This window comes from Acanthaster planci, linkage group LG02, assembly GCF_054643075.1.
Source record: "Acanthaster planci isolate LZ-2023a linkage group LG02, COTS_SCS, whole genome shotgun sequence".
Taxonomy (NCBI): Eukaryota; Metazoa; Echinodermata; class Asteroidea; order Valvatida; family Acanthasteridae; genus Acanthaster; species Acanthaster planci.
Genome location: NC_141778.1, coordinates 14,261,310 through 14,276,175, shown reverse-complemented (window position 1 = coordinate 14,276,175; position 14,866 = coordinate 14,261,310). Strand labels below are relative to the sequence as shown.

General features: G+C 39.5%; 1 protein-coding gene across 10 annotated transcripts in view; it reads left to right on the top strand.

Annotated features, from left to right (window-relative positions):
- Positions 1-14,866, top strand: part of LOC110973162 (uncharacterized) — a 74,461-nt gene that overhangs the window by 25,927 nt on the left and 33,668 nt on the right. For 2 of the 10 annotated variants that reach the window (XM_022223750.2, XM_087129913.1), the window contains exon 1: positions 14,398-14,635. The exons of 6 other annotated variants lie outside the window; for them this stretch is intronic. In XM_022223750.2, coding sequence (XP_022079442.2) covers positions 14,576-14,635 — 60 coding nt within the window. In that variant the 5' untranslated portion in view covers positions 14,398-14,575. Of the gene's footprint in view, positions 1-6,969; positions 8,024-9,514; positions 9,750-14,397; positions 14,636-14,866 lie in introns of those variants that run through there. 2 more of the 10 variants (XM_087129936.1, XM_087129931.1) reach the window with 2 other exon arrangements.

Sequence of the window (14,866 nt, the reverse complement as noted above, 5' to 3'; positions counted from 1 at the left end):
AATAAAGAAAAACCATGAAAATTTCTTTTTCATTATACCGGAACATTGTGCATGTTATATGGCTCCAAAAGAGACATATACATGTACCGGTATATCTACATGTGTTAGGTTGCAGCTTGGCACATTTCTGTGTTAAATTACTACATGTAACTTTGATTTGAATAAATTCTACAGCAGCATACTGGTACACCTGTATACTGACTACACCACTCCTCTCTGAAGCCTTTGATTCTTCTAGGCATGAGAGTTCATACTGTTAGCCAAATAGTTCAAGTACTCTGTAACCTACATAATAATCAATACAAGGTCTCACTTGTGATGACTTAAAGAGTCTGACAATCTGTTGACATTGAGAGTGTGTTTCTGTTGGTTGCTCTGTAATGTACATGCATATAAGCAGCTAATTTAAGCTCATTCAAGGGTCACAAGGGTTGGCGAAATTTCGGGAATGAATCTGGTTGGGACGATGCATTATGCTGTAAGAGGGTAAGAAATGAAGGAACTTTGCCTTCATTAACTACCGGTACTTATAGCATAACTTTGGAACATTTCTAATATTCACGACAAGAAACTTTCAAATATACATGTATGCACACTGTGTGCTATGCATGTGACCCCCCATTCTGGTGTGCAGCATGTACAGTACCTATGTGATGGAAATCTTGGCATTTCTATTTTTATTGGTATCCAGCCTCTCAGGAACATTGGCATACCGTCATGGAATCGTCATATTTAGGCATATGGTTTGTTTGTAAGGATTTCCTTTAGCACTGTTTACAGGCCAAGGCTGAAGAATCCAAGAGCTGGTGATTCTCAGAGGAGTTTATCATCGTGTGTGAAAGTACCAGTGCTCATGATCCCCTCTGGCTCCCTGGAGATAGATGGGAACATCACAGAGTGACTCATGTCAGATCTATTTTGGAAAGTATTGCCACAAGGAATTTGTATATGTATGTACATGTACCTTATAATTAAATGTATGTACATGTACATGCTGGTATACTGGTACACCAGCCAGGTGCACCAGGTGCATCTCGAATAAATGTATTTTGTGCATCTGCATAACATTGTCCATGGACATTACCAGTTTTCCCGATTCCTACAATGTATGTTGCAAGTTCTCTGAGAAATGAACAGCCAACATTTCCTTTTGACTCTGACATCTTTTCCCAGTCTCTTTTAGTATGCCGCAGAAAAGGGCATTAAGACGACATACTGTACAGGTAGTTTGAGAAGTTACTACCATAACTGTATCAAGTGCAAAACTGAAAAGCCTGTACATAGAAGGATTTGTCGAAAATCTTTGTGTTAGTGTATTTTTTTGGGGGGGTCGAAGGTTTGGATTCTTCATGCATAATCAAATGCCAAGTACGTACTTTGGTTCCAAAAAATTCTGATACCACAATCAACACCGCCTGGTATACAGGTACATGTACCGGGTAGCTGTGCCTTAGAACTAAACATCTTTATAAAGTTTTCATGCGTAGAATTTGTCCACCTATCTGACAGAAATGATGTCAAGACATCTTTTACTTGCAAGTTGTTCCATCGCCTGCATCTACAACAGCTGCTTAAAATCAGAGCCAGGCCTGCATAGTCTCTTCCCAAAAGCATTCCAAGAAGGCACTTTGTGCCAGGGGGCAGTGCTCCTTCTTTCTTTTTCTCTTGCCAAGTCACTGAGAAAGAGGTGCTAATTCTTCCCATTCTGTCCCTGTTGAAGCACCAGCTTTTGGTGCTTCCGGCTAAACATCTGTTTAAATGACATGTTATTGCAACTTCCAAGTGTGGGCTGGTGTTGCCAGAAGGACACTATAATGCGCCCTGATTTAAAGGGGGTTGTGCTATTTTTAAGTAAGAATACGTGAGTTGAATGCTGCAGTGTTAATGGTTTGTGATTCTGAAGAAAACTAGCCACTAGCACCCTATGAAATAGTAACATTTGTCAATATTTAGCAAGGATGAGTATGACATTAATATTCAGAAAGATCCATTTTTTCCCTGAAAAATGATAATGTAGAAGATGCAGTAACCCCCATTGAACTCTGCTACTCCATGAACTTTCCTGCAAGTGAATGGACTTTTTAAAGGAATTTGATATTTAATTGAGAAGGCAATTGAATGTTGATGCAACATTGACCCTCTGCTGTCATCAAATGTGAAACCTGCTGCTGTGAGCAGAGAGGGGGCCACTTTGTAGCCTCGGTGTTGGAATTGAGGGCCTACATGTACACTACATGATGTGACAATGAATCAAATATATATAATGCATCAGAAAACATTGAAACTGGTGGCCCAAGGGCAAAAATAGTTTCAATTTACATAAAAATCAGACCAAATCAAAAATTGTGAAACAGAATAATCTGTACTAAAGAAAACATCAATGTACATGTACATTATGAAGTGCTTGATGTACATGTACATGTACACCAGAAGTCAGGTGCTGTCACCTCGAGTTTGTTCGTATCTTTTTGTGCCAGAGAGTTCGTTGTTCACATGAACTGATTCGTCGGCAATTCCGCTGTTAGTTTTGTTACATTTTCAGCAATGTTGCACTGCTTTGGGGCCTTTTTGTGTAGGGATCAATTCTTCATTTTGGTACCATCAATACAACATGTACTAGCTCATCTCTCTAGGATTTACATGTATAACAGAGCCACAAATAACCATCTTGGTACTTGATTTGTGAGTTGTAATCAGTCACATAGACCTACATGTAATCTTAGATGCATCTTTATCAAGGTCTCTTTCACGGACTACTGCTGAGCAATGGTAATTTATCCTCAGCAGTATCCCATAAAATTGTTGTAATGTCATTTCTCATTTTTCTCTCCTCTGTTTAAAGCATTGCCAAAAACGTTGGTTAGTTACATGTGGGTTGCTTGCCCACCCATCTTTGGCTCAAGTTGAAAAATAGAAGAGACATATGTACATGTACTAGTAAACAAAACAGCTCTTTCAGCAGAGATATGAACCTTTCTCTTTGAACTGACAAAAAGTTGCAGTAACACTTGCATTTTACATTTTAAAATGATCTTCCAAAATGGGTACCAAAAGTGCAGGATTTTAGCAAAGACATAGGTGTTTTTATTAAAAAAGAAAAACACATTTTCATTGCATATTTGCACACCTGTATCTGAAGTCCACTTCATTGGACACCCCTGAAATGAAAGGTCTTGTTTTATTTAATTTGAATCTACAATTGTGGGTTTGATCAAAGACTAGTAGTTAATTAGTGAACACCAATTAGTGAAGTGGAAGTGCTCTAAACAACAGTAAAGTGAAAATGATTGTTTACTGCTGATGACATAATAACTTTTCCATCAGTTTTCTGATAACTGGTCCTCTCTTTTGTGCTGTTTAAAGTGGCAATGATGACATGTACCAACAGTGTGACCGACCTTGGTAGGGTGGTCATGAATAGTCAACCAAACTAGTCTAACCATCATCAACTATTAAACATGCGTTTGATCAGAGTTAGCCGAAATGTGGTCCTCGTTTGAATGTGTCCTTTGGTTGTAATGCTAGTGAAGATGTGTTGAGTTTTCAGTTTTTTATCAACTTCTTCATGGTACCGGCACATGTTCAACGTTTCCCCGTCGATTGAAATTCAAGAGGAAAAAAAAAAGAAAGCGAAACTCCCCTAATTTTTTCCCTAGTACTATTTTCAACCCAAAAGTAACTCCCTTGCAAATCCAAGGATAATTTCATTTGCTTAAAAATAACACGCTGGGTCAATCTGTAAATGCAAATTTAAGGTCAGTTGAACTGATTAACCTCTTTTTCCCTGCTTTGTGGCGGACATTGGCCTGCAGTGGTCTTTCAGAGCCACCATGGAGCTGGTATGCCAGTGCCTGCAAATGCCGATCTATATTCCCAAAGTGGAACCCTTACATTTTAGTGATGTATTTACTGAAGCAATTTGAGGACTGCAATGGGCTCACATGTATGTGGGTGGGCTCAGCCTTTTTAACAAATGCTTTTTGCACTGACAGCAAGTTCTGGAAAAATGAGCCGGACTTTAATTTGGAATATAAAAGGTGGAATTGGTTTTCAATTATGCATGCTACCTGTATATTATAAACCTATTTTGTTGGCTGTCATGCTTACACAAAGCTGAAGTACAGTATCCCAGAGGTACATGTACATGGGTAATTACATGTAGGGGTCAAAAAGTGTGGCAGTTTACATCTGACCTTTGTTACTTGAAATGGAAACACCATCGGAATTGATTTCACACTATCACTGTTTGTTTGGCAGGTAATTTGCATAACATGTAATTCATCACTCTTGGAAATTAGAAAATGTGTTCCGAACTTACAACATCAAACGTCAGATGTGACAGGGACACAGAAAAAAACGGACCCCCAATTTCTGGAATCACCCACATAAATTACTTTAAACAAACCCCCCCCCCAAAAACACGGTTAAACATTTCTCTACACTCATGTTAACTTTATCGGACACTCTACACAGGGCCCTGATATTCTACAGAAGGCCTTTGCATACATTTGGACATCTTTGAAAAAGGCTACCTTTCTGCCCAAATTTTACTTGAACCTGTCCAGTCTAGTCCAGCCTGCTCGGAAGGTGATTTAAAGATGCCAAGGAGATGGAGATGTACATGTACATGTAACTAAAGGCTGACAAAGCTACTCAGGACTATTATGAGCTGTGCTTTGGACGAATTATGTCAGGTGTCTTTTTGAACATACATAAATTACTGTGTTCTTTAGGTCTACATCAGCATATTATTATTGCTATGTAGTTTATTTTACCCTCCTGTCACAGCCCGAGAGCTAAATTGAAGGAAAGTTTACACCAAAATAAGTTAGCAGTAAGATGTACTTCTTATTTATTTTCAATAAAAAGGATTACACTGGCATGGGGCTGTAATAACATCATGAAAATGTTAAAATTAGATACTTTGTACATGTACATTTAAACTTTGCTTGGATTAAAAAAGAGGAATGACAATTATATATACATAAATGGAAGTAGCATACAAAGAAAAAAAAAAGAAGTTCATTTGGCATTCTTTATTTGAGACAAATACATGTAGATATACTGTGTACATGTATACATGTATGGTACATGTACATGTAGGCCTACACGACTTCAAAGGCCTTTGTCATTAAATTTCATTTTTGAAATGAAAGTATTTAGCCGTGGGAGTACATATATACATTACCAGGATAGTATACATGTCCATTCAGTGCTGTTGAACCCCACTCAGGATCGATATGCACTTGAATTTGATTACGATGGCACTAACATAATTATCCCGCTGTGCCAATGGGGAAAAAGCAGGAATGTTGAAAATGATTTACTAAATGACACCGAGAAAGTGAGTTGCGATTTACCAAAAACAAACAGAAATTATTATTTTGATAAATGTGTTATGACTTTAATACATGTACATCCATACAGTCAACTACAGTGTACATGTACATGTACTTCCTTACAAAATGTGCCGGTATGCATGTAACCAGTACCTGTACATGAAATCAGTGAGACTCCGCATACCGGGGTATCTGGGAAGAGTGTATTGTAACACAGCTCAATTCAGCCAATTCATTGCCACAATTGTTGAACCAGGTTAGACTTGACCTCCTCAACACTCCTTAAGAACTTCCCATCAATAAACAAGAATTGTGTGTCACTGTGCTGTGCAGGTCATTCATTTTCACTTTCTTGTCGTTTCCATGACGACAGTTTTTGCCGTTAATCATTTTATGTGTTTCAATCTGGCAGTACACATTGCGTTGGCCATACCACAAACAATTGAAGGTTCTTTCATCTCCTATAAATGCACTATCCTTGAACTGTATGGTCACTGAATAAAGCATAAGGTTCACAAACCATTCAGTGTGTGTAACAACAGTACAGTTACCGGCACCAATCTGTATGCCTCGGGAAATATTGGTTCAGTTAATTGAAGAAACCCCCCTCAATGGATATAATGTATATTCTGTGGTAGGATGTAATACATTGTATCAGTTGTAGCCTGTGGTATCTCAAGTGCAAGTGCATGCAGGCATCACTTGGGAACTGGTGCCTGCCACAATCCATTAGTTAACCTTGTTCCCCCTCATCGGATTAACTGTGTTATGCTTAAGACCCCTGCTGCATTCTGGGTGCTCACCTAATGGGGATTGACGCCGCCAGCTGAGATAGAGCTATGAGGCAATTGGCGTAGAAGAAAGGACACCGGTGGGTGGACTCAGCGGGCTACCGACCAGTGGTCGGACTTTGAGTCTCCTCACTTACATGCACTGTATGCGCAAGTGTGTTGTGTTATGAGCCCACAGTAACAACATCCCAGCTCTGACCTTTTGCCTCCCCTGCTACCGGTCTCTCTCTCCTAGTACCCCGGGCCCAGTAATGATTGAGGTGTCGTTCAGAACCATCTGCGGTCTTACCAGCATGGTTCATCATTGGCCAACTGGAATGGTTGGGTATTTGTCAACACTCTGTGATCAGGAGTACAGCCTTCCTTGTCAGTTGGACAATGGATGTAGTGAGGACTATACTAGTTGGTTCTGGTTGTAGCATCAGTAGTTTGGAGCAGTGAGTGACTGGATGGAGATATCAGTACAGTGGATCAGCTGGTACATGTAGGCTTATGCCAGAGGCTACCAAGATGCCAATATGTGGATGTACATGTACAGTTACATGTAGGCCTACATGTACCTTTCATCCACCTACTAACTGGACAACTGAAGGAACAACTGATTATTTATCCTGCAAGTTGAACATGACAAATTTATTAAAACAGTGCCAGTGAAATGCTAGATTGCCCCGAGGGCACTCACTTACATTGCCGTGTTCTTCATTATAATTACTGTGATATCAAATTATAAGTGAAGGCTGCATGCTGCTAATATTCTGTGGATATACTTGGCTGCAGAAGGATGGCGTGTTTGATGACTTGAGCTACTCCAGCATTCCACCATCTGGAGAAGTCATAGTATGTGGGCTCTCCCAAGGATGCGGTAACTTTGTCGTATAAACTTGGCTGCAGCACATAATGCCCGGGATGGGTTACAGATCTTTTCAGTTGGTCCGCCGTCACCGCTGAAGCCTGAAGTGTTGTCAGCCTCACCCAAATTTCTAGGCACTAAAGTGTTAATAATTAGAGAACTTCAGAACCACAGGAGTTTCATTTGAGACTCATTGGAACATGGAGGAACTTGTCACCTGATAAAAAGGACATGATCGTACCGGTATCTGTAATTGAGATGAAGGTCTATTTAGGGATTTTTTAACTTGATGGAGAAGCTTATACTAGAGGTTTCGATGCTCGAAATTGCTGCCAACAGTGGGATATCCTGATAGGCCATGAACAACCAGTGATAAATTTGTGGAACTCAGGACAGCGGAATGAGCTCCTGATGAATGCCATGTTCCGAGAGACTGTGAGGAAAGCAGTGTGGGATGGATTTATGCTCCAAACAGTGCCGTTGTGGAGTGATGGAATACACTACATGAATGACTGTGATTGATATGGATGTTTAGTACTGAGGCCAGTCTGAAGTAAACTTTCAATAGTACATGGACATTCCCAAGTTGCATATTTTGTCATCGTCAACCTCAGTTGTGCATCATTTCACTCCTGCTTGGGTTACAGGTAGCTCAATACAGCTCTTGTTTCTGGCAAAAGATGTGGCCATTGTGTCGTTTTTGTTTCTTCTGACAAAAAAAAAGGGACTGCATTGAACTTTGTCTTAAATTCTGAATGGCACAGCTTCAGCTAAGATGTAATCACCCAGAACTTCATCAGTTATCAGCTTGAACTCAACTTGAAACCACTCCAAAATTCAACGCTCTCATCTACATGTACACGTATCTCTGGTGAGATACATTTACATGTGTATATGTGTTAACCATGAGGCTGTACCGGTACATGTATGTACTTTTCTGGGCGCTTTATCTCAACAACCTTGGCTCATCTCCCCTCGCAGTGAAGATTTCACCATCTGTGTCTGCCGGGTGACTCAGGCCTGCCCGATCATCCAGAATGCAGGTGGGAATTTCGATTACAACACGCTTGAATTTTAACATGCATGTCTCTAATGCTCCAGACAGGAATCTCAAATATTTGAATGAGCTTTGCATCTGATGTATACTGTTATTTGAAAAACAAGATGGTTTGACCTTTTGGAGAATACTTTGCTTAGTCTGTGAAACACGTTGTGCTTTCATGTACTTGTATAGGCCTACACTATGGATGTATTTGGAAATTTTTATTTTGGGGGGTTGAATACTTGACATGTGGGTGACCTCTATCCTTCTCGTGTTGCACCAATCTTTATTATTTGCATATAAATCTAGAATTTAAAATAATTTCTTTCCTGACATGTAATATTGAAAATCTTGAATCATCGCTTATAAATCCAGAATTTGAAATAATTTCATTGTTTCCTGACATCATACAATATCGAAAATCTTGATTCATTGCTTATAAATACATGAAGGGCCTAAGTTGGCTTACTCACTTGTACATGTGCATATGTAATTCAATCATGTACATGTGCATGCCCTCGGAAAATGCTTAAACGCCACTGTATAATAGCATCTTTCTTGTTAGCACTATGAGCATTGCCCAAAGGCTTCAAATGTGCCGTCCAAAGTTTTGAAGTGAATTCGTTGTCACCAAGGATCTCTGCTGAGGGTACCCCAAGCCCTTTCTGTATCTCCTGTCGGGAATTGCCCAGTTTATCTCCCCAAGCAGATTCTTCAGTGAGTATCCGGGGGGGGCTAAAAATAAATACTTGACTGGCAGATGCCTCAACAGTCAGACAAGATTCACTTATTGATATATGTTGGGTAATTTTGAGATTTCCTCGGAACTTTTTCGCATGGGGAAATGGCCAGATGTACCGTACAAATATCCAAGTAAGAAGTCATGTTCATTTTAGGCTTAATCAAATTGCATCTTTTATTTCATTGTCTTTTATCAAATCTTAATGGGAATATCAAAAAACTCTAAATAATGGTTTGTAATAAGACAGTCTACGTTTGGTACATACAATATATATAAGAGTTTTGACAGGGTTTAGACAAGTTTTGATTCTGAACGATTTTCAACTACTAATCTGTTTAAATTTGTGTTTGGAACTGAGCACCTTAAGTGTTTACTGAGGAACAGACTGACATCAAACAGCATTTGGACCTTTCCCCACTTAACTGAGTTGTAGCCATCCCAGCTAATCACAGTCAAATCTTGTCTGAATCATTTGTTTGAAATCAATAATCACATTGCCCTGAAATGTTCCAGTTATAATCAATGAAATCAATCCCATTAGTTAACTTAAGCCCCTGTACACACTGTACATCTCATGGGTCAATACACCCATCCAGGATCAGGTCACAATGCACCTATTGTTGACTTTGACAAAAGGGCAAGCATTTTGGCTTGGAGGAGGTTACATAATAGCAGTCGCTCATGTGTGGTGTGTGGGTCCCTTGCTGCTGTGATGTGCATGCATGTGATCATATACTGGTACAGGCAAATCTTGCCTGACTGTCATGGCTGTGTCTGCCTACGGGTATATGGAGGTTCTGCCCTACTTGTGGGAGTGAGTTAACATAGAAAGGTTGGAGAACGCATTAATCTCAGGTCTTGATACTGATGAGAAAGCCACAGACCTGAACACGTCGTCAGGTCTGATCCACATCACACGGACACGTTTTGCTTGGGCGGACCTTTCTATATGGTGGACTTCCTTCAAATATCCAGCCACTGCATGGTATGGACATGGTCATGGTGTTTATCTCTGTCCATTATAGCTGGAGTTCCTGACATGCTTCTGTGTGCCTTTGAACATGCTGGTTGCTGTGGGTCAAAGATTTTCTGGGAAATTTATAGTACCCTGTTTGTAAATGTGATGTAGATGAAGTTTCATTAGCTGTCCACCATGGTAAGGATGGAGAGCAAAACTTTATAAGTCGTACTGTACATGTACCAGCCTACAGGTAGGTACAGTATCTATTTCCTTGTTCTGTAGTATCAGTACATGGAAGAGGTATTCTACATGTACTTGTACTGTGCATATGGGTAGGATACATTTTGAACCATATTGTGTGACAACATTGAAACGTGATCATGTATCCCTAGAACTGTGGGTTTTAATTGACGTCCGCCCTTCTGTGGGAGCGCGGCGAACATCGAACCCCACAGTTCTGGTGACAACGATCGTGTACTGGGGTACTTGTACATGCATGGAAAAAGTTAAGTCCAGAAGGGCTAGCTGTGCAAACTGCATGGAGTGGTAGATTGTCCATTGGGCAAAGAATGTTATCGCACGTACAGTACTTACGTACATGTATGTACATGTACATTGCAGAAATGCTGAAAAGAGAAAAATGTTCAATTTCATTAGAAATACAAAAGTTTCTCGACTTTCCATGTACATATAGATTGTGCACGCTGCCACTGAAGTACTGCACATGTACTGTACATGTAAAGTCAGGATGCAACATTTTTTCCTCTCTGTGCAATGTGTAACCACTGAAGTAATGATGAGTGAACTAAAGTGGCTAGCTTCAGGAATCTAAGGTCACCCTCAGAGCTTATGCATGTATGAGTCCATAATCCTATTTATGATCCTTTCATCACCTGGTAACATCAAGGTGATACCCAAATGCTAATCTACATGTACAGTGTACTTGATTAACCTGAATGTTTATCCAGCAATTTTAATTCTTGTTTGACCTTTTGGCCCTGGAACCACCCCCCCCCCCAAGTTACTGGTAAGTCAACAACTCATTAACCTTTACTTGTATTTAGGAAACTGAGGTACAGGTACATGTCTCTGCCCCTCCGCCATTTCTGATTGGAAAGTATGGTTGCAGTTGATCCGCACGTTTTAGGGCTCAACAATTTTCTCCAAGGAAATGCTGTGGCACTACATGTATGTAGACCAACATGTATTACATGTACATATATTTTTAGAAACAAATTGCATTTTGAAAGTACCGGTACATGAGCGCACATGTTTTGCCTACCAGCTGCTGCATGTAACTTTACCTAGGATGTGTAAATAAAGCAAGTCTCTCCCACCTGTTTAAGCTTTTCGTTCGTTCACCTGCTCCATGTATGGATACAACATGCAAATAATTTTCTTCAGTTCTGCAAAGTTCAAAGCGTGAACAAGGCCTTGTACATACATGTATGTATCCACATTATATACAGACATACAAGTTTGTGCATTTTTATTTTGCAAGTGAGATTGGTCAGTTGACAAACAAATTTTTAAAACCTGGGAAATAGCAGTTCAAACTGTCTGTTGTTTTGTTTACTGTGTTGAGGGGAGCACAACTTCATATCACCGAAAAGAATACTTGTACAGAGAACTGTGGGGAAAGCTGTACGTCATACAAGGCAAACTGCTTGCCGGAGCCACTGTAGAGTTACATGTACATGTAAAGGCCTTTGAAAGAAACTTACACAGTGTTAAATAGGAATCCTCAACATTTTATCTTCTTACACAATGTCCATTTGCATCATACCAAACTGAGGGACACATCAAAACAGAGCTCAAAATTCCTCGGTCTAATACAAAAAGCAAAACTCAAAAGTGGCCGGGTGACTTGAGACTCAGTTTGGCAGAGCGGGTCACGTGTACCCAATGATTTGAAATTGGTGAGTTTCTCTGAGGACAAGACTTCCATCAATTGCCAAGCTGTTCTTCAAGATGAACTTTACATGCACACATACGCATGTTTTCATGTACCGTACAATGTCTGCAATGAGAATTCTAATTGCTTTCCATCATACATGTACCATGGAGGTAGATAAAGTGACTGATATTCCCCTGAACAATTGGCAAAGGATGAGAGCCAGATTATTCCTACATGTCCATGTATTACACTCATTAAACATTCTGTCACTGAACCACGATCAGGGACAATTTGTTGCTGGTATCCCAGTCGTCAGATGTTCATTCATGCGTGCATTTTGTCTGATAATTGAGATGCGTGGGTGCGTCCATACATGTACATGTATGCCATTCGCCGAATCGTGATGGAGGAAGCGATTTGCGGAGATTGCATACTTCCAGGTTCTACCTGTGTACAAACATACATGTGTCAGTTTTCAGTGATTCAGTAGTTAGGAAAGCTCTTGGAAAATGAATGTTTTCAGTTCATTGTTTTTGTTTGTACATGCAGGTATCGGGGTAGTTTCCTTTTTTTTTTAATTCAAAAAGAAAGATATTAATTTTGTGAAGTTGAACTTCTTGAAACTGTTGGCTGTCTTAGACACTGTTAGCTTGTCCTTCCGTAAGATGTTGAAGTTAAAATGTATGCATGTACCGGTACAATGTATGTACATGTACATGTATCAGCTGTGAGGTTTATGTACACTGTACATGTTGTGTATGATCAGTCAATTTGCGTGGTCACTCGATCTTTGTGCGATCAGTCGATCTTACTGCATGATTTGTGGATTATTCCACGATCAGCTAATTGTCTTTTCCCTCTACATGTAGTTCACAGTTGTGAAAAATTCATTGGTAACTTCATTGGTTTTTCATCATCGCTCTTTTTTCATTGATCAAAAGAGATTGATGTAGGGGAACGATCGATTGATGTAAAAGAACGATCGACAGATGTACGGAAGAAGAACAATTGATTGATATTGAAGAGCAATCAATGTGTTGCCTCCAAGTTTTTGCCTCTTTGGCATTCCATACAATCTGGGATCGTGCATATTGACCGATCACACCCAACACACATATCAGTAAAGAACTGGGAAATTGCTCAAATCTGGGTATTTGCCGGTACATCGACAAAGATAAATGTACAAGTCCTATTGTCTCTTTGTACTGTGAATGGAACACGTGACAGAACTGGTACATACTGTACATGTACCTGTACAGTACATGTACATGATGTTTATCATGCAGTGTAAGCTGCAAAAGAATCAACCAAACCTCCCCCCAAACAGAGAAAAGAAAATGGAGGAGCAATAATATTTCCGTTCAGTTGGTGTGTGCTTGGTAAACAAAGACAGGTTAAATGATTGATTTTTAATGATATGTTAAATACGCCATATTAATGGGCAACGTTTCACCAGGGTTGTAAGTTTATTGATTGGTTTGGTAAATGTACATGTACATGTTAGTGGGCCTGATTACATGTACATGTACCTATGCAGATATTGGGGTACGTTCTAGCAGTTGTATATGTACATTGCACATCAATATCAATATTTCTTTATCAGCATTTTTGCCTATGCATATGTACCAGAAGTCATGGACTGTTCAGTACACGTAATGTACATGTACTGTACTGTACTTATCGGTACATGTACTAAATTTAAACATACATGTGTACAAAGTACATGATTCTGGATGATTTCATGACTTATTTTTATACAGTACCGGTACGTACGTCTACCTGGGTTTTACGCCATCTACAACAAAAAGCATGCATATGCCACACACAGGGACATTACTGATATATGTACATGTACGTCTGAAGTTGAAGAGATTATTTTTAGTAATTTAGAATGACTGAAAGAAAGAAGAAAGAACGCAAATTTGCAGTTAATACATGTGTATGTACAAGTACAGGCATGTACATGTACTGAGCACTTGTTCTCCTGCATGAGAAAATGCTTACATGTACATTGTACATGTACCATAAATGTACTGTACATGTATTATCTCATGTAGAAGATAGCGAGCGCATATGGGACAGTGTATCATGTTCATTGTTCATATGGCACTTACGTGTATGTACAATTAAAAATTGCATTACGTGCATTTAAGGGTCAATATGTACCTGTACATGTATTATCTCATGTAGAAGATAGCAAGTGCATATGGGACAGTATCATGTTCATTGTTCATATGGCACTTACATGTACATGTATGTACAATTAAATATTGCAGTACATGCATTTAAGGGTCAATATGTACCTGTACATGTACGTGTATGTACAGGAAAAGGATGCATGAAATGTACATGTTACCGGTACATTATGTATTTCTACACTGCATATGTACATGCACATTTGTGTATACCCGTGCACATGGGTTACTCAACCATCATTGTACGTACATGGACATGTAACTGTAAGGCACTTAAAATTCTATAAATATGTTGGTACAGTAGCACTGACTAAAAAATCCATTGTGCTAATTTAATTCAAGTGTCGATTAGTTCTGCCAGTGATGGAAGAATCCAGCACTGATGTGACTGCTATTAATTTAGTAGATGTACCTGTACACGCAGGTGTTCATGCAGAATTTACCATTTTAATGACAATTAGGAATGGTTGCTTGGCGACGGCCAGTGACATCAGCAGGCGCAGAACCGCATGTCATAAATATGCATGAAGGCTGAGCCTACCCCCCTCAACTTGCATCTAATGGAGATGCAGCATATTTTGTCAGCAGATGTGTCTGGTCAACTGAGCACAGGACAAATATTGCTCACATGTACACTGTTAGTTGTAGAAGGCCGGCGCATAGTGGTTAAACACGTACTGGGTGTGTGTACATGAATGTACATGTACCAGTACACGTCTCCATGATTCACTTGTCTCTTGAGGAAGCCACATTTCTCGATGGCTCAACCAGCCTTTATATATCCCCACATGCACCCTACAGAATTTACACCATTTTGGGTAAGCCAATTTGTAAAATACTTCTGACTTTTTGTTGCAGAATTAAAAACAAATATCTGCATACTGGTATTTTGGACTCTGGAGTTCTACTCTTATCTACATGTACATGTAGATGTCATTTTCTTGCACTTTTTAGCTATCACTCAGATTTGTTTGGGAGGTTGGATATTGTTTGAATTACAAATTTGTGGAACAAGTGGTCTGGAGTGCTTTGGATCTCAATTTGAATTT